Source organism: Choloepus didactylus, chromosome 27 (assembly GCF_015220235.1).
Source record: "Choloepus didactylus isolate mChoDid1 chromosome 27, mChoDid1.pri, whole genome shotgun sequence".
Classification (NCBI taxonomy): Eukaryota; Metazoa; Chordata; class Mammalia; order Pilosa; family Megalonychidae; genus Choloepus; species Choloepus didactylus.
Window position 1 is genome coordinate 5,977,574 of NC_051333.1, and position 21,648 is coordinate 5,999,221.

A 21,648-nucleotide genomic window follows, 5' to 3' on the forward strand; every position below is an offset into this window, starting at 1 on the left:
TAGTTAACCGAAATTGATGCAACCAGAGCTCCACTGTTGATAGCAGATGCCTCTGTCTTGTTCTTGACTTTGTTGGAAATAGTCTCTAATTTTCATTTATTCATGAAATATATAGTGAAATCCATGATTTTCCTCCCTTACAGCCAATGCCAATGCAGTACTACATGGGTCATTCTAAGTCTTCTGCCTTTCCATATTTAGAATTTCCTTCTCTGAGAGTGAGAAGCCTTTTCCTATGACCCATAATGTATTCACTTATTTGTCAATCTCCTTCGTGTAACCAGTCCCCCACTGCAGCCATTGTCCCTCCCCAGGGTGGATGCCCTCCTCATCTTGCTTGGCTGCTCTCCTCCCCTCCAAGAGCTCCCTCATGACCCTGCTCAAGCTCGGACACCCATGCCAGGCCCCTGCCATGTGCAAACACCCTCCTCATCTTGCGCAGGTTCTACACTCCTCTCCCTGAGATGGCCCGTTCCAGGCCACCTCTCTGACAGGTATCTGCTCTGCTCTGCCAGAACTGATGGCTTTAGTGAAGGGAAGGAAGGGGACGGAAGGGAACAGAAGAAGAATTTGGGTATATTTCAAATGCAGAGTGGAGAGGATTTCTGACTGGATGTGGGGTGTAAGAGAAAGAGGGGAGACAAGGATGATCACTTGATCTTTGGCCTGAGCCAACTGGAAAAAATGGAGCTAACCTTTATGAGATGGGGAAGACTGGGACGAGCAGGCTTGGAGAGGACTAAAGTTTGGATATGATGAGTTTAAAGTGAATGTTAACTATCCAAGCAGACGATTAGATTTATGGGTCTGGAGCTCCAGGGAGAAACATAGAATGAAGACGTACATTTGGGAATTATCAATATATGCTGGTTTATAGCCTTTGGACTGGACAAGATTGCTTTGGAAATGAGTAAAGATGGTGAACTGAACCCATGCAAGGGCAGTCTTGGGGCAGGCTGATGTAGTGTGTTACATGTAAGCATTTAACTTGTTTCTGGCTTCATGTGGATGGAAAGACAAGTAGGTAAATAGAATCCTAGATTAAGTAAGTAATCTGATACAAGGGGATTTTCATTGGGAAAGATACCTGAAATTTAACGCTTTCAGCATCTAACAATGTGTCATGTGTAGTCTCCTTTGATCTAGCTATATGAAGATTTATTTTAATAGATTTTTAAATATTCAATCATATCTGCATTCATAGATAGTATCCATTTGAACATGGCATATTCTTTTAATGTACCAAGGTTTCTATTGCTAATATTCTAATTGGGATTTTTTCCATCAGTTTTCATCAGGGAGGTTTGTCTGTAGTTTTCTCATTTTATGTTACCTTATTAAGTTTTTATACCATGTGATGCTGGACTCTGTACAAATAATTGGGAGGTTTTTCTAGTTTCCATTGAATCATAATTGCCTGTTCCTTGATAGTCTGAAAGAATTTAATACGATTTAATCAATTTTATAGTTACCAATCTATTTAACATGTCTGCCTCTTCTTGTGTATAATTTATGTTTTTTGTGTGTAATTTACATTTTCCTGGAAAATCATCAATTTATCCCAACTTTTCTAGTTATTATCAAGGGGTTGAATAAAGTGTTCCCCAAAAAACTTGGTTCCCCCAGAGCTATCCCCTTCCCACTCATCATTTTCATCCTTTGGTTCTTTCCCCTGCAGCCCGTGCGATTTTCTTGAACCTGGACTCTGGGCCAGTGCTTCCCCCCAACTCCCCCTCGGGTCAAGTATTGTATTTTATGCTTCTACTACAATTTTCATTTTTCATTGTCATTATTTCCTCTTAATTATTTTCCCTTGTTTCTATTTTCTCTTCCACTTTTACTTTGCTGTCATATCATTGCTTGTCACTTATGAGAAAGTTTTCTTTAATTTCCTTACAAGTGGGAATCTACTAGAACCTACCATCTTTTGTTTCAATTAAAATACTCTTTCTAATTATTTTTTCAATGCTATGGGTTTTTGTTTTTTTTTTCCTACTTTATCTGGAAAAATTGCTCGGAAGAGGCAGCTGGAGCAAAGGGCATGTAAATTGGGGAAATTTGTTTCCCCTTTGATTTACCTCTGAACAAATCAAGCATGCTGAGCACACCTTGTCCATTAGGGGGCACCCGTGAGCTTTGGTTGGCTCTCCTGCCTCAAGTTGAGCTAGAACCACTGCCGGGAAATCAAGTTAGACAGTAAGCCCTTGGCTAGAGGAATTTTTATTTGATGGGTCAGTGTATCTTTTTTCCCAGGAGTTACAAAATTAAATCTCTACAAAAAAAAAAAAATTAAATCTCTACAGGAGGGAGTTAGGGATAGAAAATGAGCGTAATAGGCCTAGGTTAAGAAAAACACTGCAGCACATGAACTGACAAAAGGGCTCAGTGCAGGGGAGATGGTAGCACCTGGGCGGGGGTGGGGGGTGCAGCAAGGTGAGGGGCCAGCTCCTGCTCCACCCCCGGTGGTCACTGTATGTGCGAATGCCAGATACTCCAAAATTTCAAGAAAAGTTAGATGTCCAGATTACTGTGCAATATCTCCAAATGTTAAACTATGACCAATGAATTTAACACACTTCTAAAACCTGTATGTGAACCAATTATAATGTGAAGGAGTATTGTTTTGGTGGGAACCACTGTGGATTCACTGCACTTATGTGGCATAGGCTTCCAAGTATCATATTTAATACTGGAATATTGTACACTTTGCCCCCAAGGTCAAGAAAAGAATCAAATATATCCACTAATACCACTTCTATTCAAAATTGTAGTGAAATTACTAGGGGGTGCAATGAAGCAGGATGAATAATAAAAGACATAACACTTTGAAAGGAAGAATTAAAGTGTCATTGTTTTCTACGACAGGATAGTAACACTTAGAAAATCCAAAAAGTTTTATAAGCAAACTATTGGAATTAATATGTGAATTTGGCATAGTAGCTTGATCCAAAATCAATAAATAATAAAAAGGTCCCATCCACAATAGGTGTACACTCACAGGAATCAATTAAAAGAACACGGATCTTTTCTGGGAAAAATAACAGCTTCAAACTGCCACAGTTGGCACCCCCACTTTGAACAAACATTTGGCAGTGTCCACCAAAGCTAAACAAATGCTGTCCCATAAGTGGCCATTGCACTCCTTGGCATATAGCCATGAGAAAAGTATTCAGAGCAAAGTCAGTAATAAAGCCCTGAATGGAAACAACCCGTGGAAAAATTCATGGAGGTATAGTTGCAACAAGGAATACAGCTCAGCATCGATATTAAGAGGAATCAACATGGTTGATACTCAAAAAGAAATACTTAGCAAAAGAAGCCAGACCCCAAACATACATATTGCTTGATGCCACTCATATGCAATTAAAAAAACCACCTGGAACTCCTGGTCTACAGTCTCACCACGAGGGAGAATGGAGGTGACGTGTGAGTTGTGTTGACTGACAGGGGCTTCGGGGTGCTGGGATTATTCTGTTTCTTGATTTGGGTGATGACTTCATGAGTGTATGAGACATATCTAAAAGCTCATCTAATGGTTTGTTTGAGATTTGCACACTCCATGTGGCTTCAACCTCAATAAAAATGATGACTAAAGAAGAGTTAGCTGAAACTTTTTAAAATAAGAAAGAACAAAAAACTTTGCTCTAAAAAATTGCCATGGAGGTCATAATTAATAAAATTGGTCTTTTATGGATTCTATTTTATATTGTATGTTGTTTAATAAAACCTTCACTAACTATATATTGTAATATTTTATGTTGAGTATAATGAGACAAGGGTCTTTAGTGGTGAGAGAGGAGACGTATTTATGTCTACAGACAAACTGATAGGAAAGTTTAGGAGGCCAGAAGCTTGAGTGTTAAAAAGGCGAAATGCAGTGTGGGGTGGGGAGGACAGAGGCACAAGAGCTAACCCTTCAACCACAAAGCTGGGGGTGTCAGTCAGGAGGGGGCAGGAGATGGAGGGTGGGGCAGGGGCAATCAGTGGGGTGTGGGCAGCGTGTTTCCAGGGAGACGGTGATGTGATGTCCCCACGTCTGTCCCTCTGGGCTCCATGTCCCCACCTCAGCCCTGTCTTGAGAAGGAGGCGGCCTCAGTCACCCTCTCGGCCCTGCTCCCGTGGGGACCTCCACACCTGCAGAGCAAACGCAGGTCTCAGATCAGAGAGCCGGTCACTTGAATTCTAACTCCAGGCTTGACAGGGCAGCCCCACCTGGACTTTGGGTCCAAACCCTGGGCTGCCCTAGGGAGGGGCAGGGCTGCTCACCTGGTGTAGTAGATCCAGGTGAGGCCATAAGTGAGGAGGAAGCCAGCTGCCATGAGGGAGCCCCTGATCAGGGTGAGGACCAGGGGCCAGGAGCCCTCCTCCTCCCGGGACACACACGGCAGCCAGAGGGGCCTCACGGGAGAGAGAGGGGGAGAGGGAGTGAGTTCCTGTCCCCAGGCTCAGCCCCTCCCACAGCCCCAACACCTGACCAGGCTGCCCGCCTCCCACACCTGTACAGCAACTCACTCTGCACAGAAAGACCCAAGGAACCGTGCTGGAGGCCCAGTGGGCGCCAAGCTCTGCAGGTGAATTCCCAGCCACCTCCAGCTCCTACTCGGGGCAGCCCCAGGACTCCGGGTGCTGAGGGCTGGGAGGAGCTCGGGGCTTTGCCCTCTGGGGTCCAGCTCAGTTCAGCAGGGGGCTGCTGTCAGCCGCGCAGACCAGGAGCAGGGACTGGCCCTCCAGGACAAGCCTCTGCCCCAGGTCTGCAGGGCTGGGCGACAGAGACAAAGCAGGAGGATGGAGCTGAGCGGCCTGCCTCTCCCTTATCTCCCACAAACCTAGAAATCCAGAGGCAGGGTCATGAGGAGGAGGGGGGATCTGTGCTGTAGGGCAAGGAAACTGGTGGTTCGGTCAGTCTTCCTGGAAGAGAAGGGCTGAGCTGGCATTAGAAGAAGTGTGTGTGTGTGTGTGGTCTTGTATGCATCTTAGGCGGAGACGGCCTTAGAGATGAGGGGACATGTACCTACACCTGCAACCTGGCCAGGAGGACCTGAATTTGTTGACATGGAGGCAGTGGAAAGGAAGGCAGGGCTGCACTGTGCGGAGCCTCGAGAGCCAGGCTGAGGACCTGGGTCTTTCTCCTGGGAGCACTGGGAAGGAACAGGGGGCTGAGCAACAAAAGATGGAGTCAGCTCAGGGTGCAGACAGACCCCGCTGGGGCCAAGTGAGGCATGAACTGGAGGGCTAGACAGGATTCAGGAGACTAAAGAGGAGGCCGCGGCAGTGGTCCAGGGGAGAGGACGGAGACTGAGCTGATCTGGGGCCCAGGGGACAGAGCCCAGGGAGGTGGTTTGCACAGTGAAGTTGCAAGATTCACTGACAATGCGGTATCGCTGGAGAGAAAGGAAACTGTTTAACGTGTCGCCCAAACTATGCCTGGAGTAAGTGGGGGTGGGGGTGGCAGGTTGGGGTGCCATCGCAAGAGGGGGCTCCAGGAGCAGATGTGGGACTCAGGGAGAGGCAGGAGAGAATGTGGGAGGCATCAGGATGTGGGAGGGATTGGAGGTGAAGCTCCAGCAGGAAAAGAGGCCACTGAGGAGAGGGTGTGGAGAAGCGGGGTTCCAGGGCAGACCTATGGGGCAGCACACTTTAAAGGGTCCTGGGAAAGATGGTCGGAGCAGAGACATGGGAAGGTGTCTGCCATGGAAGCGAGGGCAGAGGGAATTCCGGGAAGGGATACAGCTGAAAGCAGTGCTGCACCCCTGGATGCAAACTCAGTGAGGACGGGTGGGGGCAGACGCAGACCAAAGGGGCTGGGGAGGGAGGGAGGGTCTCATCTTCAAGCACAGCTGGCCCCTCTTTTTGGTTCTGGGACACCCGCTGAGCCCTGAGCTGGCAGAGACCCGGCTCCTGTCACAGCCCCGGGGGAGGAGAGGGATTTTCTTACCTGTGAGGTTTCCCAGGGGAAAGCTGGTGGTCAGGAACCCAGGAGAGGCTGGCAGGAGAGGATGTGCTGAGGGGGACAGGTGGGGCTTATGCCCTTTGCCCGAGGACTCATAGAAAAGGAAGGGAAGGGTTTGGGGACTTCCCTCAGTCCCCTCTGGAGATAGAACCCCAGGACCTGACCTTCCCCTTCTGCCCCCACTGCCCACAGGGCACTCACAGGAGACGGGGAGCTGCACAGTCCTCTCTGTGGCCCCTGGGGCTTCCTGGAGTTGCACCCGACAGGTGAGGTTGGTGCCGTGGTCCTGGGGCCTCGGGGTGAGGGTGAGCACCGAGGAGTGGAGGGTTCTGGGGTCCGAGGAGTTAAGGGCAGCCCCCGACCAGGAGAAGGTGAGTGCTCGGCTCCCCTCACAGGCCCCTGGCAGGCTGCAGGTCAGGTTTGTGGGGCGGCCGGACTCCAGAGGTTCCGGAAAGCGGATGTCGGGGGTCTCTGTCAGGTCTGAGGAGGAGAGAGGGGACGCCTGGGCCCTGGGGGTCGGGGACCCAGGGTGTGGCCCTGAGGGTGGCTGGTGCCCCGGGGCTGAGCTCGCCCCTGGTCCTGTGTCTTCCGACCCCCGCAGCGCCGTGACCAGGAGTGGGGGCTCCTGTGCCTGTGCTATAGCGGGGTGCCCACCGCCCAGGGGCTCTCCTGGGGCCCTGCCGTACCTGTCACCCGCAAGGCCAGCCTCTCATCTCCGTAGTAATAGCTTCCCCTCCTTCGTCTCTCCACTCGGACCAGGTAGGTCCCCGCGTCGCTCCTCCGTGCGTCCCTGATGTGCAGGGAGCAGTTGGTCCTCGGGTCCCCGAGGAGGCGGAACCGGCCCTGCGTCTGTGGATTCACCGGTGTGTTCGGCTTGTTTGTGGCCACGGGAGGAGTGTAGGATACGCTGTGCCTGTTCCAGAGCCAGGAGATGTGCGGAGGCTCAGGCCACAGGCTCCAGGGGTAGGAGAAGGAGCAGGGCACGAGCGCGCACAGGCCCTCCTGCACGGACACCGCCTCTTGCACCTGCAGCTGGATCTCGATCTTCTGCTGCCGGGACCCTGGGGGGACACCGGGGGGCGCCAAGGCTCAGCGGCAGCTCGGGCCGCCCCCACCCCTCCTCCCCCCACCCCGCGGCCCACTAACCCGCCCACAGCAGGGGCAGCAGAAGCAGCGGCAGCATGTCGGCGTCTGCAGGGCCGGGGCGCGTCCAGGCCCCTGTCAGGGAAGGAAACGTCCCGAGTGCGGGGGTGGGGCCGAGGAGCCCCAACAGGAAGGGGGTGGGGGGAGGAGAGAGCTGCGGCCGTCCCGGGAAGGGGAACTTGGAACCACGGGGCTGGGCGCGGGGAGGAGAGCCAGCTGGGGTCCCCGCTCCCCATTGCAGGGGAGACCCCAAGTTACGGAGATGCTGAGTCTTGTCTACACGGGCTGTGGATTCACTGGTGTGTTCGGCTTGTTTGTGGCCACGGGAGGAGTGTAGAATACGCTGTGCCTGTTCCAGAACCAGGAGATGTGCGGTGGCTCAGGCCACGGGCTCCAGGGGTAGGAGAAGGAGCAGGGCACGAGCGCGCACAGGCCCTCCTGCACGGACACCGCCTCCTGCACCTGCAGCTGGATCTCGATCTTCTGCTGCCGGGACCCTGGGGGGACACCGGGGGACGCCGAGGCTCAGCGGCAGCCCGTTAGATGCACAAAGGGGAGGGTCAGCAGAGAGCGTTAGATCTGTGCGTCTGGAGTTGGGAAGTTTCTGGCTCGGCACCGGAACTTGCTGTCCTCAGGAGCCAGGAGTGCACAAAGGGCGCGACCCTGGATGGGGAAGAGATGAGGGCCAGCTATCAGACCCACCTTCCCAATGAGACATCTAAAAGCTGAGGAGGGGGAGCGGGGAAATCATTTTAAATCTTCTTAGAACAACTGGAGAACTGACAGGGGAAAGAAGAATTTTCAACCCCAAATCTAGGAGAGTGGGGAAACCCAGAGAGGGGAATTTCACACATGGCAATCTAGAACTGGGGGTGGGGGCTGTCACGGACCTGAGGGTCAGAGTCAGACTGTATCCCTGGCGGCAGGGGAAGTGCAGGGCTTGAGGGTGCATTTGTCCTTCGCTTACTCACAGGCTCTGTGCTCCTGATTACAGGGACAGAGGCTCATCCAGGAGCATCCCATCCCCACCCTGGGACTCCCCACCCTGGGAGTCCCGTCCCCACCCTGGGAGTCAAGACCCTGCCCTGTGACCGCCTCCTTCTCCGACACCCATGCTCTGATTTATCTATCAGGAGTGGGAACACAGAAGGGGCGGGTCAGGAAGAGGAAATTGCAGCCAGAAGCCACAAGATGACATAAGAACCCTAGTTTAACAGAAAAGGAACTTCCCCCAAAACTTCTCCCCATAGCCAGGAAGAAGCTAGACTAGTCCAGCCTGGTGACTGGAGTCCAACTCAGCCTAGGGGCCCAGACACACTGCAGAGGATATTTGAGATAGCAACATACCAGCATACACCAGGTTCTGGCGATGAGAGCCACAGCTCCAACCCTGAGTCCAACCCACAAAGCTTACAGCCCTTGGAGAACTTGCCTTCACCCTCCCTTGCTCCCAGAAGTTCCTGAGTCTCCCAAGTGTGAGCAAACGTCCTTTGTGGCTCTGTCTCTCTTTGCTGTTATTTATTTTTGTTTTGTTTTTTTTCACTGTTCGGAATCCGTTTCTTCATCTGAGCAGCAAGTTGGTCTTTCTCTGGAGGTCTTACCAATCCACCATTGTCAGCCCCACCCTTTGCTCCAGGGCTGAGCCTGTGAACCAACCCTGACAAATCAGCGCATTTTCTGAGGGGCAGGGATGGGGCACTTCCAATGGCAATGGAAAGGGTTGGGGGTGGGAGCAGGACTTCTGTTAGAAGAAATGGGATCCCAGCAACATGGCAGCAGGAGACAGTAGGTCATGAAAGGTTCTTTGGGTTGGAGATAGATGGGGAACTTTATCTTTATTTGTGGATAAAGACCCATGGACAGTTGCCTCTAAAGAGTCGACAGCAGGGACAGCATAACTGGTCTCTGGAGTTGGAGGACCCAGCTCTACCCAGGTTCTGTGGCATCCTCCTGCCTCCATAACTCCCTCTCCTAGGCATGGGAACACAGGTGTGGATGTTGGAGCCAGAAGCCACAATCTGTGGACAGAAAGACCCTGATTCAGAGGGATGGAAACCACCCCTATACACCCCACCACCATCACCACCAAGGAAGCCCAGGTGCCTGGGCAGGAAGAAGCTGGATTGAGGGAGCTTGGTCCATCAACACCATCACAACCCCAGCCAGATTTTCAGCTCGTGTATGGCTCTGTGGCCCAGGTTCTTCTAACGAGTGTGAGTTGTTTCTGAACTTTTGTTACAACTTTTGGAAAACAGCTGCTCTCTTTCTGCTGGAGTCCTTAAACAGGGGAAATGGTGGCCTAAGTTGCTGGAACCCAATAATTGAGGGGAGTAATAAATGTGGCACAGAAGACAACAAACTCTAAGGGAGAAGAAGAAAGGGAAGAACGAGAAGGAAAAGGAGGGAGGGGAGAAGGAAGAGAAGGAGGAGGAGGATAGGGGAAGGAAGAAAAGAAGATTGAGTTTTTGATATTGATTAAGTTCTAGAACCAGCCGATTAAATTCTGGAACCACCTGGGCCTGAAGCCAGTGTACGTCTTAACTTTTCAGTTGAATGAGCTAAGGCTTTGTTTTTTGATTAAACCAATTTGAATCATATTTTATTTGCTTGCACCCAAAAGAGTTCTGCCCAACACAACTTCTCCCTTACCACCCTCCCATCATCTACCCTCTCCTTCTCTGGACTCATCTTAAGCCATCAAATACCTTCCCCTAAAGACCAGCTTCTAATGTCATAGCTGCAAACCCTTCCATGGGATTCTAGGAAACATGCTGGCATATGACCATGTTTTTGTAAAAGATCTCTTTTGATATCTTGATGTCATCCGTCAAAACAAAATTCTAGTAACTAATACTACTATGGTGGTGGTAGAGAAGAAAACAACAATTTCAGGTTCATGATGGACTACAGAATTTATCTCAAGGAAAGAAGTAAACATTTATTTTAAACAAACTGAAGAATTCAAGAAATGGAGAGCAAATTGGTGGTTGCCAGGGATAGGGATGGGGGGGTGTGGTGGGTGCAACTACAAAAGGATGACCCAAGGGAGTCTTCTGTGGTGATGAAACAGTTGTGTATCTTGATTAAGATGGCAGCTACACAAATTGATGCATACAATAAAATTTCATAAAGCTACAACAAAGAAACACATGTACACATATGAGGGCATGGTAAAAACTGGTGAAATCTGAATAAGATCTAAAGACAAGTTAACTTTCAATTTCCTGGTTTTGAGATTATACTACAGTTATACACATCATCATTGGCGAAAGCACTCTGTATGATTTATACAAATTCCTGTGAGTCTATAATTATTTCAGAAAGTTTTAAATTAAGTTGTTTGAGGTGTAGAAACAAAAAGTCTGGGGCTTGTCTGGATGCTGAGGTTAAAACAGTAGACTAAAATTACATTATAAACTGACACGAATCTTAAAATTCACTTTTGTGGCCAAGAGAGAAGAGACTGAGGGGCAGGGAAGGGGCACTTCCAGTGGCAATGGAAGGGGTTGGGGGTGGGAGCAGGTCTTCTGTTAGAAGAGAGGGGATCCCAGCAACATGGCGGCAGGAGACAGCAGGTCATTAAAGGCTCTCTGGGTTGGAGACAGATGGGGAACTTTAGCAACGATGATGTCTAATACCCAATTTTAAGTTGCTTCCTGTCCTGTGGAATTATTCTCTTCTGCTGTCTCCAACCCTCCATAAAAGACTTTACACTTACTAGCATGGGGAAATTCAGGAAATATAGCTTTGTTCCACATAGTGGGGAGAGGAAGATGCTCATGTGTGACAAGCAGAAGAATGAAACTACCAAAAAATTTCCCTAAATATCACGGGGTGGGGTGAGGTGGGGCATGGCACTGGATTCACTGTAGTGATGTAGCATGGGAGTTCCAGTTATTTTTCCTGGATAGTAAAATCCTGAAAAATGGCAGGAATTTGGGACTCCTGGTTTACCATCAAATATCCATAGCTGGTGCTGAAATCTCGGAAGACATCAACCTGGTATAATGCAATTTGGACAGAATGAAAACTGGGAATAAGGAGCTAGGAACAATGTGCAACCCCCTGTCTGGGAAGTGGTAGACGGAGTAAAATAACAAATATTGGAAGGAAATTCTGAAGGGCTCCAGCTTGGATGAAATAGAGAAAATACCAAAATATAAATTTAAAATAATCAAATTAATTAAAATGTTAAAAAATAAATTAAAGCACCGATAAAAGTGCTTGTGCTTACCGTTTCCTCTTACTGGACGGCACCTCCCCCCAGACACCTGCAGGCTTCATTCTCTCACTTCCTTCATGACTTTATATAAATGTCACCTCGTCCAAAGGGACACTCTGAAGAACTTCAACAGTCATTGATGTTTCCTAGCCTCTGGGCCTGCTTTGTGTTTTTCCTTAGTATTTTTCCCTTTCCAACATGCTATATTGCTATATGTTTTACTTCTTTTCCTTGTTTCTTATTTCTCTCTCCAATTATAATATAATATCTAGGAGGACAGTGATTTTCAATGATTTCAGCTTTTACTATAGCTCCGGCCTCTAGAACAAGGCTTGGCAAACAGTTGGTGTTTAATAAACACAACTGGGTGAATACTGCATGTCAGATGCCATCCTAACAATTGCACATGTGCGCATTCATTTAATATTCCACAGCAGTTGTATTATAGCCCCCCTTTTACAGATGAGCAAACTGAGGCATAGAGAGGAGCACGTGGCAGGTGAGGAGTCAGAGTTCCCACCCAGGGGCTCCCCGCCCTCGGCTCTCAGGTTTGGCCTGGGCATCTGCACCAGGGCCGGGGGTGGAGGCTGCCTGGGACAGGGACAGTGAGTGGGGAGCAGGGAGCCGACTCCAAGGGGTCGGGAGGCCCCAGAGTCACGGATGGAGACCACACCTCTTGTGACAACCGTGGCTCCAGGTCAAGTCCACCGGGCACATTTGTCCCCGAGGACACGCCTCCCCTCCAGATAAAGAAGAAGGGCATATGCCCACCCGGACCCCAGCCCAGGCTTCCTTCCAAACAGCTCCTAACACTCAAAGATGAATTTGCTTCTTGATCTCCCCAAGAGTCCAGAGGTTCTGACTCACAGGGACCTGAGCAGGTGGTGTTCTCTTGTCTGTGTAGATGGTGATGCAGGTGGAAAGGGCTGCAGATGAGGGAACCTGCCAACCCTTACCCGGTGAATCCAGACAAGACTCTCAGAATCTGGGTAACTCACAGTCTCCGTCTGCAAGACGGGAGGTGACCCTGGATGATGTCTGAGATCACACAGAGTCACGGGAAGAGTTTGTCCTCTGAAGTTGGAGTTCCCTCGCTGGCTCTCTCTTTTGTGGGATTATCCATCTCATTCTGCAGTGTCCATACTTGCCCCAAGCTCTTCCCCCTGGTTCCTCATGCCAGAGAGTGGCAGGAATTCCACTCACGTTGTAGCCTTCCTGCTCGGCACTGAAGACCTTGCCCACAGTTGGGACAAAGCCATTCACCCTTCATTGGTCAATTCCTGCCCCACCCCCCATTTTCACTCCCCTCCAAAATCTGTTTGCTTTTACCCCGTAGGTAGTTCCAAAGCTTATGGCTTCCAGTTGGTTTTATTTTGCATGAGGTTCACTCTTCTGGGAGCTTCATCCTTTATAACAAAAGCACAATTCCCTCTTCTATTTTGAATGATAATTTCCCAGAGTATAGAATTTTTGCATTTTTCCTTTCAACATTTTAGACACGTTATTACACTATTTGGGGGTGTATGGTAAGTTTCTGGTGACAATTCACTGATATTTATTATTGTGGCCCCATATAAGGTTACCTGTCTTCTTTTGTCTTGCTGCTTTTATGGTTTACTCATTTTCTTCTTTTTTCATTGTGTACTTCATTTTTTTTCCCTTTAAATTTCTTAAGTGCACGTAGCAACTAGGGCATAATATTTGCCTAATCTAGTTGTCCAACAAACAATAAATGTCATACGGAACATTTCTGTCCTATATATTTAAACTCCTGAAATCCCCTTACATTTACCTTCTTCATTTTATGTTCTTTCCTTTCTCTATTATTTGTACACATTTTGTTTGAGAAGGGAGGTGACGCCACACAGTTACACTTTAGGAGCATTGTCTCATCATGGATTGAACTGCATCCTCCAAAAAGACATGTTCAAGCCTAAACCTCAGCCCCAGTCCTCTGAAGGTGACCCTATTTGGAAATAGGATCTTTGAAGAAGTTAAGATGGTTCCAAAGTGGATTACGGTGGGCTCTGTTCCAATATGACTTGTGTCCTCCTAAGAAAGGGAAATTTGGACATGGGCAGAGAGAGAGAGGGAGAGACAGGAAGAGGGGTTGGGGTGGGGAGAAGACAGCCATGGGATGGAATCAAAGACTGAGTTATGCCACAAGCCAAAGAATGCCGGGGATTTCTGATCACCGAACCCTGCAGACATCAGAGGAAGCGTGGCCCTGTCAACACCTTGGTTTCAGACTTCTAGCCTCCCCAGCTGCTACATTTACGATGTTTTAAGCCACCTAATTTGTGGTATGTAGTTAAACCAGCTCTAGGAAACTAAGACACTCCTCAAACTTAACATCTGAAATACGTAAAAACTTCTGGTCCAGCAGATGGTGTCCTTGGCCTTGGCCTTCCTCCCAGACCTCAGGTGAGCCAGAACCTGCTGAGAAGTTGAACTAAAGACACCTTTTGGCCTGTGGGGCCTTTGTTTGGTGCTTCCGTGCATCCCTCTTTCCAGGACAGATGTTGTCTTAGCAGGCAATTCAGAAAAGGTGGAGGCGTGTTACATGAGTGTAGTACGTCCGTTACAAAGAAAACATCGGGGCAATTTATGGTCCCTGGTATTGACCTCGATGTAGAGTCCACAGCACACGGAAGAGTGGAGCAAAGTAAATGGCGGACAGTTTCTGCTCAGCTCTAGCCATTGGTTGTCATGTAGGAATGTCAGATCTTACAATTTTCCAAGAAAAGCTAGGCTCTAAGAGCATTCCCAACATTTAAGTGTTGGAAATTAGTTAAAATATTTATAAATATAAGAGAGTGGTATATGGGAATCCTGTATTTTATGCATGATTGTTCCACACACCCACAACTTCTCTAATAAACAATAAATATAATGCTTGCAATTAAAAAAAATAGAAATACAAGCCAGATAAAATCCACCCAAAAGCCATATCTAAGTGGGAGAGACCCTTCATAGCCACCTGATTTTTCTATTAGCCCCGGAGCAACTGCTGATCAACAGTGTACTTCGTTCTTCTTATGGTCTACTCCTCTGCCAGTTGGAGCCCGTCCTTCAAAATTACCCCCGATTACTTCCTGCCTTGCTGAATCACGTCATATCCTCAAACAGGGGTTATGTCTTAGTTCCCAGTTCCTAATCTCCAGTTTCCACTTTGTCCAAATGGCAATATACCAGGCTGATATCTTCCATGTTTGTAGCATCAGATTTTGGTATTAATGGCGTAAACCAGTGGTCCCAGTTCCTGCAGCCCCCCCATGCCCCCAAAGATGCCAACCCAGCAGAGTAAGCTGGGGGGTGCCCGGGGGCAAAGGCGTTCTCCTGTCATATGCAAGCTGGTGTCCTTTCTGTAAGGCGAGCACAAAGACGTCTTTCCTGCATTTCCCCGATACTATTACACAAGGGTATTTTGTGTAACACTCTTGATTGAAGGTCTGGGTACGGCAGATGAGAATGGCCCTACAGGACAGAAAGCAGCTTAAATTGGATAGCAGGCATCGTGCTGCAAATATTCAACATTCATCCCCATCATAGGATCTTTTACTGATTGTCTCGCTCCCGACAGCATGTTGCTGGAGGCTGGGGCCATCTCCAAACCCCCATCCCATTGCCTTGCCTCTGAGTCTAGGACTTCCAACAATGCTTCTCTCTCCTGCAAAAGACAGAAACTTATGATTCATGTTACTTTATTATCTAGAGTTATTTTAGCTTTTGCTTCATCTCATCTTCCAAATGTTTTTACATCCAAAATAATCAATAATTTTATGTGAATTTGTATAAATATATATGTAGTATATAAAAACACCTGCCTTTGAGATGAATTCTGTAGCCCTTCTTGAAAGTGGAAGGGTTGCTTCTTTTCCCTGCTTGAGTAGTTTTAGTTATTTCACCTTTTTGAGGATGGGCATTGGCCCCCGCACTTGGGGCCCCGCTTTTCTGGTAGAGGTTATGGGGAAATTTCCTCTTCTGCCCTTCTGTCCATACCTTGTGGCTTCCGATTGCAACTTCCTTTCCCTTCACCCACCTCATCTGTGTCTCACTCCTGACGAGTGGACAGAACAGAGGGTTAGGATATGGGGCTGTCCTGGGCGAGATGTGGCCCCTCCAGCTCGAGAGATGCCTCTCGTGGGATGAAGCCAGAGGGGGCCGGGGGGGTTGAGTGCAGGAAGACCATTGGGATGGGACCAGGTGCTCTGTCCCTTCTCCAACACTTGGAATCCTGAGATTCACGGTAGCCAGACACATGGATTATGGTGCTTCAGCAGGTACATGTGACTAGGAGTCCCCAAGGTCAACACCACCTGCTCCGGTTCCCCAGAATAAGAACCACTCCCCGGGATCCAGGTGCACCTCAGAGAGGGGCATATATGAGGAGTTTACCTCCTGTTTACCTAAGGAGCCACTGGTAGTGTGACAGGTGTGGCAATTCTGCAAGAGAGGGCAAGAAGACAGAGGCTGTGTGGGATCACGGTTAGGATGGGATGCCCTGTTACTCATGGTTTGGAAGGGACCCTGGAGCCGAATGGAGAAGAACCAGCCTTTGCCTTCTCTTTGACGGGCCCTGCCCTCTCCTCTCAAGGACTTCAGATGCACAATGATTCGATGGCCACGCTTAGCTCTTGTCTTTGGGCACCCCCAGCTCCTTGCTGGGGATGGAATGATCACAGCGAAGACCATCCTCCTTAGCATGGCCTGTGAGTGCTGGGGCAAGACTTTTGGAAGGGGGTGGAAACCTCTATGGGGGGGGGTCTCAGCTAGGGGCAGGAGCAGTATGGGTGCTCAGAAGAATCCTGTAGACCCTCCTAGTCCAGGACAGTCTGGAGCTCAGCATCCTCAGTTTCCTCACATCTCCCTGACACTCTCAGTGCTAAGTAAGGGTTGGGGGCTGGGGGAGATGGTCTAGGTCCTGGGAGGGCAGGAGACATGAGGGTGGGGCTACGGTCTGGTCGTAGGAATACTGCTCCCTGCCTCTCTCCCCCTGCAGTGAAACTGCTCCCTGCCCCTGTGCCTCTGGGTGCAGGAGCTCCTGGGACTCCGGGTGTTCAGGGGAAATCCCAATGGGACCAGCTTCCTTCTCACCCTACCTCCCACCTGGATGTGCCCCAGGTGAGCAGGCCCTGCCAAGCCCAGGGTAACCCATTTACAAAGTCCTTTATCTCTCTCCCTTGAACCTTAGAACTGTGTCATTGTAACTTGATCTGGAGAGAAGACTTGGGAGGCCAGACTGAGCTTCCCTCCCCCAGTAAGAAAGCTGCAATCCTGTCCCCAGCCTTCCTCTCACCCCACTCCAAGCCCCCTGAGCATGATTCTCCAGCCCCCTCCTGCTGCTCCACTCACCAGCCCCACTCCCTGTTCTGCTCCCATTTACACTCATGCCCCACCCCTCACCCAGGGTTCATGACACTCTCTCCTCTACTCTGAGAATCTGTCACTCTGTCTCCATGGGAACCAAAGGTAAGGTGATTGGACCCCTGGAACCCCGCAAGGACCATCCTTAAACCAGTCCCTTTTGTTTTTACAATAATCTATTCCCTACTCAGGCCTTAGACATCAGGATTCAGTGTTGGGATTAAGGAGAAGCAATATCCACACTCAGTTCCTGCACACTTGTCAGAGGAAAAAAAAACAAAGCATTAGTATTCTCACTCACCATTTGATCACTTTTATCCAGATATTCTGGACCCAAGATAAGCTAAGCCAAGCACACAAATTCATTATTTTTGTCTTCTTATCAAGGTAGTGCACCATAAAGTATACTAATTATATATATATATATATAAAATAATATATATATATCACCCATTTCAAGGTATATACCTGGAACACTTTTCACATTCTAGATGGTTTATGCATGCATTATGGGATGTACCCCTTCCCAGAGTCCATATCTCCTACCCTCAAAGAGAAACCACTATTTTGACTTCTATAATCATTGATTAGTTTTTGCCTGTTCTAGAATTTCATATAAATGGGATCATGAAATGTCTAACTCTTTTGTGCCTGTCTTCTTTCCCTATAGACATACTGTCTATAAAATGTATCCACATTGTTGAATGTGTCTGAGATTAACTTTTTATCACTGGGTATTATATCATTGTATGATATACACCATTTATTGATCTTGTTTTTTTGTAGATGTATATTTGGCTTAATTTCAGTTTTGGGCCATTGTGAATAAACTTGGTAGAAGATTTTTGTACATGTCCTTGAGTGGACAGGTGTATTCACTTCCCTTGGGCAAATCCTAGAAGTTTCTGGAATGACTGGATCATAGGGTAGGTGGTGTTTAGCATTAGTAGATAATGTCAAACATTTTTCCAAAGTGTTTTTACTCATTTAGCTTTTCATCAGTAGTGCTTGAGAGATCCAGTTCCTCCACATCCTTGCCAACAGTTAGTATAAGTCTTTGTAATTTTAGCCATTTTGGTGTGTGTGTGTGTGTGTGTGTGTGTGTGTGTGTGTGTGTATGGGCCTTAAGAATTGCTGCATTTATCAGAATTTTGTTTTTTGTCTTCTCTTTTTGGGGGAGCCACCTCCTATGTGCTATCAGCTTATTTTCAAAAACATTTCATATATTTTGTAGCTATTTCTATGATGTTATTTTGAGTCAATCATTCTTGATCTACTTATTAAACAAAGCATATTTTTAGGAGACTTAAATTTGTGTTTCCAGCGTAGTTAAACTCTCACAAAGCAGACTGGTAAAATATAAATGGTCTCATTACTGTTCACATAATTGAATACATTTTGGGTATGCTAAGATAATTTCACAGTAGTTTTAAACATTTGTAAATTAATCTCTCTGTATTCTAAGTTATTTTTCATTTATACATACAGCTTTAAGTCAGTGATAGTCACTAAAGTGAAAGTTGCTAAAGCTGACAAAATGCAATCATTGGCTTTTACAATAGGTATTTACTAACTTACAAGTTTACAGTTCTGAAGCCGTGAAAATATCCAAATCAAGACATCAACAGGCGATGTTTTCTCCCCAAAGACCAGCTACTGGTGACCACAGACTCCTTTGTTACATGGCCAGGCACATGGCCAGAGTCTGCTGCTCCTTCTTTCCTGGGTTTCACTGTTTTCAGCTTCTGATTTCAGTGGCCTCTTCCCTGTTTCTGTGGTTTCTCTCTTTTTTCTGTGTCCTCTTTCAGCTTATTTGGCTTTTCTCTCCAAGCTTCTGTGGCTTTCTCTTTCAGCTTCTGTTCTGTTTTTCTGAATTTCATCCTCTCATAAAAGACTGGGGCCTCAACTGAAATAACCTAATCAAAAGTTCCTGCCCCCAAGGAATGGATTCGCTTTTAGAACGTGATCTTTTCTGGGGTACACATACCTTCAAACCATCACAGTTACCTTATCTATTTAGTGGTGTCTTCCAATTTTTTGATCATGAGTTTATTTTTCATTTTTATTTTGAGATCTAGCAAACATCCAAAAGAATTCCTGAACCATATATGTTCTCTTTAAGGAATAATTAAAAGTGGATCCCCCCAAGGAAGTCCCACCCAGTTATGAAATAGAATATTGCAAGGAACTCCCCCGTGGTGTCCCTTCCCACTGCTCTTTATGTTTCTTTTTCCTTTATAATTTTAGTGTTTTGAATGTATCACCAAACAATATAGTTTGGTTTTGCCTGCTTTAAACCTTTCATTAATGGAATCATGCTGATGCATGATTTTGCATCTTGTTTTTATTGTCATATAGGCAACAACTGTATGAATACAACACAATTAACACATTCTACCTTTGACAGATGTTTATGATACTTTCAGTGGCATCAGTAGGAACAACCATGCTATGAAGACTCTTGACCTTGTATCCTGGGGCACAGCGGCAAGAGGTTATCTAGACTGGTGCTGTCTGATAGAAATACAGAGTGAGTCACATATGCAAGCTGTAGGGTAACTTTATATTTTCTAAGTGCCACATTAGAAAAGTTTATTTAAAAAGTGAAGTTAGTTTTAATAATATATTTTATTTAATCCATATATGTAAATCTTATTTCAATAGGTAATCATAAAATTATTAATGAGTTTGCATTCTTTTTTTTATGTACTAAGTCTCTGAAATACAACGTGAGTTGCACTCTTTTAGGACATCTTATAACACCTTATAGCACATAGCCATACACTCTCATTTCAAGTGGTCAATAACCACATGGAACAAATGATTACATATTGACGACCCTGCTCTAGAAGAGAATTCTAGGAGTGGAATCATTGGGATGTAGCGTATGTTTATCCTCAGTTTACTAGAAAATGCTTCTATCCCCCAAAGTGGTTGCAACAATTTTTTTTTTTACTTTCCAACAACTTGTGTGCTACACTTTCACTAGAATTTGGTATTGTCAGATACTTTAATATGTGCCAATTTGAAGCATGTGTAATAGTACTTTATTATAATTTTAATGTGCATTTTCCTGGCTGTTGATAAGGTAGAGCAGATTTTCATTTGTTAACTGGCTTGAATGCTGCCTTTGATGAGGCACTTGTATGAGTGAGCCCACTTTTCTGTATTTTCTTTTTGTAGAAATTCTTCATTTATTCTGGATAATGGTACTTTCCTTGCTGGTTATACACATTAGAAATATCTTCTCGTACTAGGTGGCTGAAGATTTCACTTTCCTCTTGGTGTCATTTATGGAGAGTTCTTAATTTTAATATAATTCAAGTTTTATGTCTTTCTCTTTATGGAAGGTGCTATTTATGTCTTGTTCAGCATCCTTCCGTACTTCAAGAGCATGGCAATATCTTGCTTCATTATCTTCTAATGCCACTGTTGTTTTACCTCTCAAAATTGGGTTTTCAATCCATCTGCACTTAATTTTCATGCATAGGATGTGATAGGGGTCCAATTTCATTTGGGTGCATGTAGATCCCCAGTTTTTCACACATTTTATTGAATCATCTATTGCTATGCTGGTTTGGATATATTATGTCATGTAAAAAGCCATATTCTTTAATGCAGTCTTGTGGGGGCAGACTGATTAGTCTGTCGATTAGGGTAGAAATGTTTGATTAAACATCTCCATGGAGATGTGGACCCTGACCATTCTGGGTGGGTCTTACTTAAATCACTGGAGTCCTATAAGAGAGCTCACAGACAGAAGGAGCTCAGAGCACCTGAGAGAGACTTTTGGAGAGATGTTTGGGAGCTGACAGAGATGCTCAGAGATGCTTGGAGTTGTGGACAGAAGGACATTTGGAGATGCTAAGCTACACAGGAGCTGACAGAGGAACAGAAACACAACTCAGAACCAGCTGATGCCAGCCACATGCCTTCCCAGCTGACAGAGGTGTTCCGGACACCATCAGCTTTTCTTTAGTGAAGGTATACTGTTGTTGCTGCCTTATTTGGACACTTTTTTGGCCATAGAACTACAAATTTGTAACCAAATAAACCCCCTTTAAAAAAGCCAATCCATTTCTGGTATTTTGCATAATGGCAGCATTAGCAAACTGGAACAATTGCTTTCCCGCTTTTCTCTATCATCTTCTCTATCATACGTGAGATTTCCTGTGGTTGAGGTATGTTTCTAGGTATGTTTCTCTATTTTGTTCCTTCCATCTGTTTGTCTATCCCTATGTCAGTATAAAACTGTCTTTCTTTTTTTAGAACATCATAATGTCTTAATATCTTACAGAGCCCCTTGTGCTGGTTTGAATGTATTATGTCCCCCAGAAAAAGCCATATTCTTTGATGCAGTCTTGTGGGGCAGACGTTTTGTTGCTGATCAGATTTGCATGGAAATGCACCCCACCCAACTGTAGGTGATAACTCTGATGAGATATTTCCATGCAGGTGTGGCCCCACCCATTCAGGGTGGGCCTTGATCAGTGGAGCCATATAAATGAGCTGATGGGCAGAGGGAACTCAGTGTAGCTGTGAGTGATGTTCTGAAGAGGAGCTACAGCCAAGAGGGACACTTTGAAGAAAGCACAGGAGCTGCAGATGAGAGACAGTTTGAAGATGGCTGTTGAAAGTAGACTCTTGCTCTGGAGAAGCTAAGAGAGGACAAACAACCCGAGAGCAACCAGGAGTGACATTTTTGAGGAACTGCAACCTAGAGAGGAATGTCCTGGGAGAAAGTCATTTTGAAACCAGAACTTTGGAGTAGATGCCAGCCACGTGCCTTCCCAGCTAACAGAGGTTTTCCAGATGCCATTGGCCATCCTCCAGTGAAGGTACCTGATTGTTGATGACTTACCTTGGACACTTGATGGCCTTAAGACTGTAACTTTGTAACCAAATAAACCCCCTTTTATAAAAGCCAATCCGTCCTGGTGTTTTGCATTCTGGCAGCATTAGCAAA

The 21,648-nt window shown here is 46.7% G+C and overlaps 1 protein-coding gene across 8 annotated transcripts; it reads right to left on the reverse strand.

Annotated features, from left to right (window-relative positions):
* Positions 1 to 2,201: 2,201 nt before the first annotated feature.
* LOC119521627 (sialic acid-binding Ig-like lectin 14) lies at positions 2,202 to 8,110 on the reverse strand. Of its 8 annotated transcripts, none has more exons than XR_005214389.1 (7): positions 7,984 to 8,110; positions 7,097 to 7,756; positions 6,637 to 7,011; positions 6,152 to 6,430; positions 5,936 to 5,983; positions 4,267 to 4,398; positions 2,202 to 4,134 (listed from the first exon to the last, which is right to left on the reverse strand). XR_005214389.1 is itself a non-coding variant. In XM_037820094.1 (6 exons), the coding sequence occupies exons 2-6, from the start codon at positions 7,131 to 7,133 to the stop codon at positions 4,677 to 4,679; spliced, it is 822 nt and encodes a 273-aa protein (XP_037676022.1). In that variant the 5' UTR covers positions 7,134 to 7,756; positions 7,984 to 8,110; the 3' UTR covers positions 4,531 to 4,676. The 8 variants fall into 8 exon arrangements, 4 of the variants coding, with proteins under 4 accessions (XP_037676022.1, XP_037676021.1, XP_037676020.1 ...); XR_005214388.1 differs by having other exon boundaries at positions 5,936 to 6,001; XR_005214390.1 differs by lacking the exon at positions 5,936 to 5,983.
* Positions 8,111 to 21,648: the final 13,538 nt, after the last annotated feature.

What these genes read in the sequence shown, in the direction of transcription:
- LOC119521627 (XM_037820091.1), bottom strand. Translation starts at nt 7,133, where the DNA reads ATGCTGCCGCTGCTTCTGCTGCCCCTGCTGTGGGCGG. An exon ending in GCTGGCCTTGCGGGTGACAG is followed by an intron (nt 6,431 to 6,636) that starts GTACGGCAGGGC and finishes TCTCCTCCTCAG; the next exon opens with ACCTGACAGAGACCCCCGAC. An exon ending in TCCCCTGGGAAACCTCACAG is followed by an intron (nt 4,827 to 5,935) that starts GTAAGAAAATCC and finishes CTGGATTTCTAG; the next exon opens with GTTTGTGGGAGATAAGGGAG.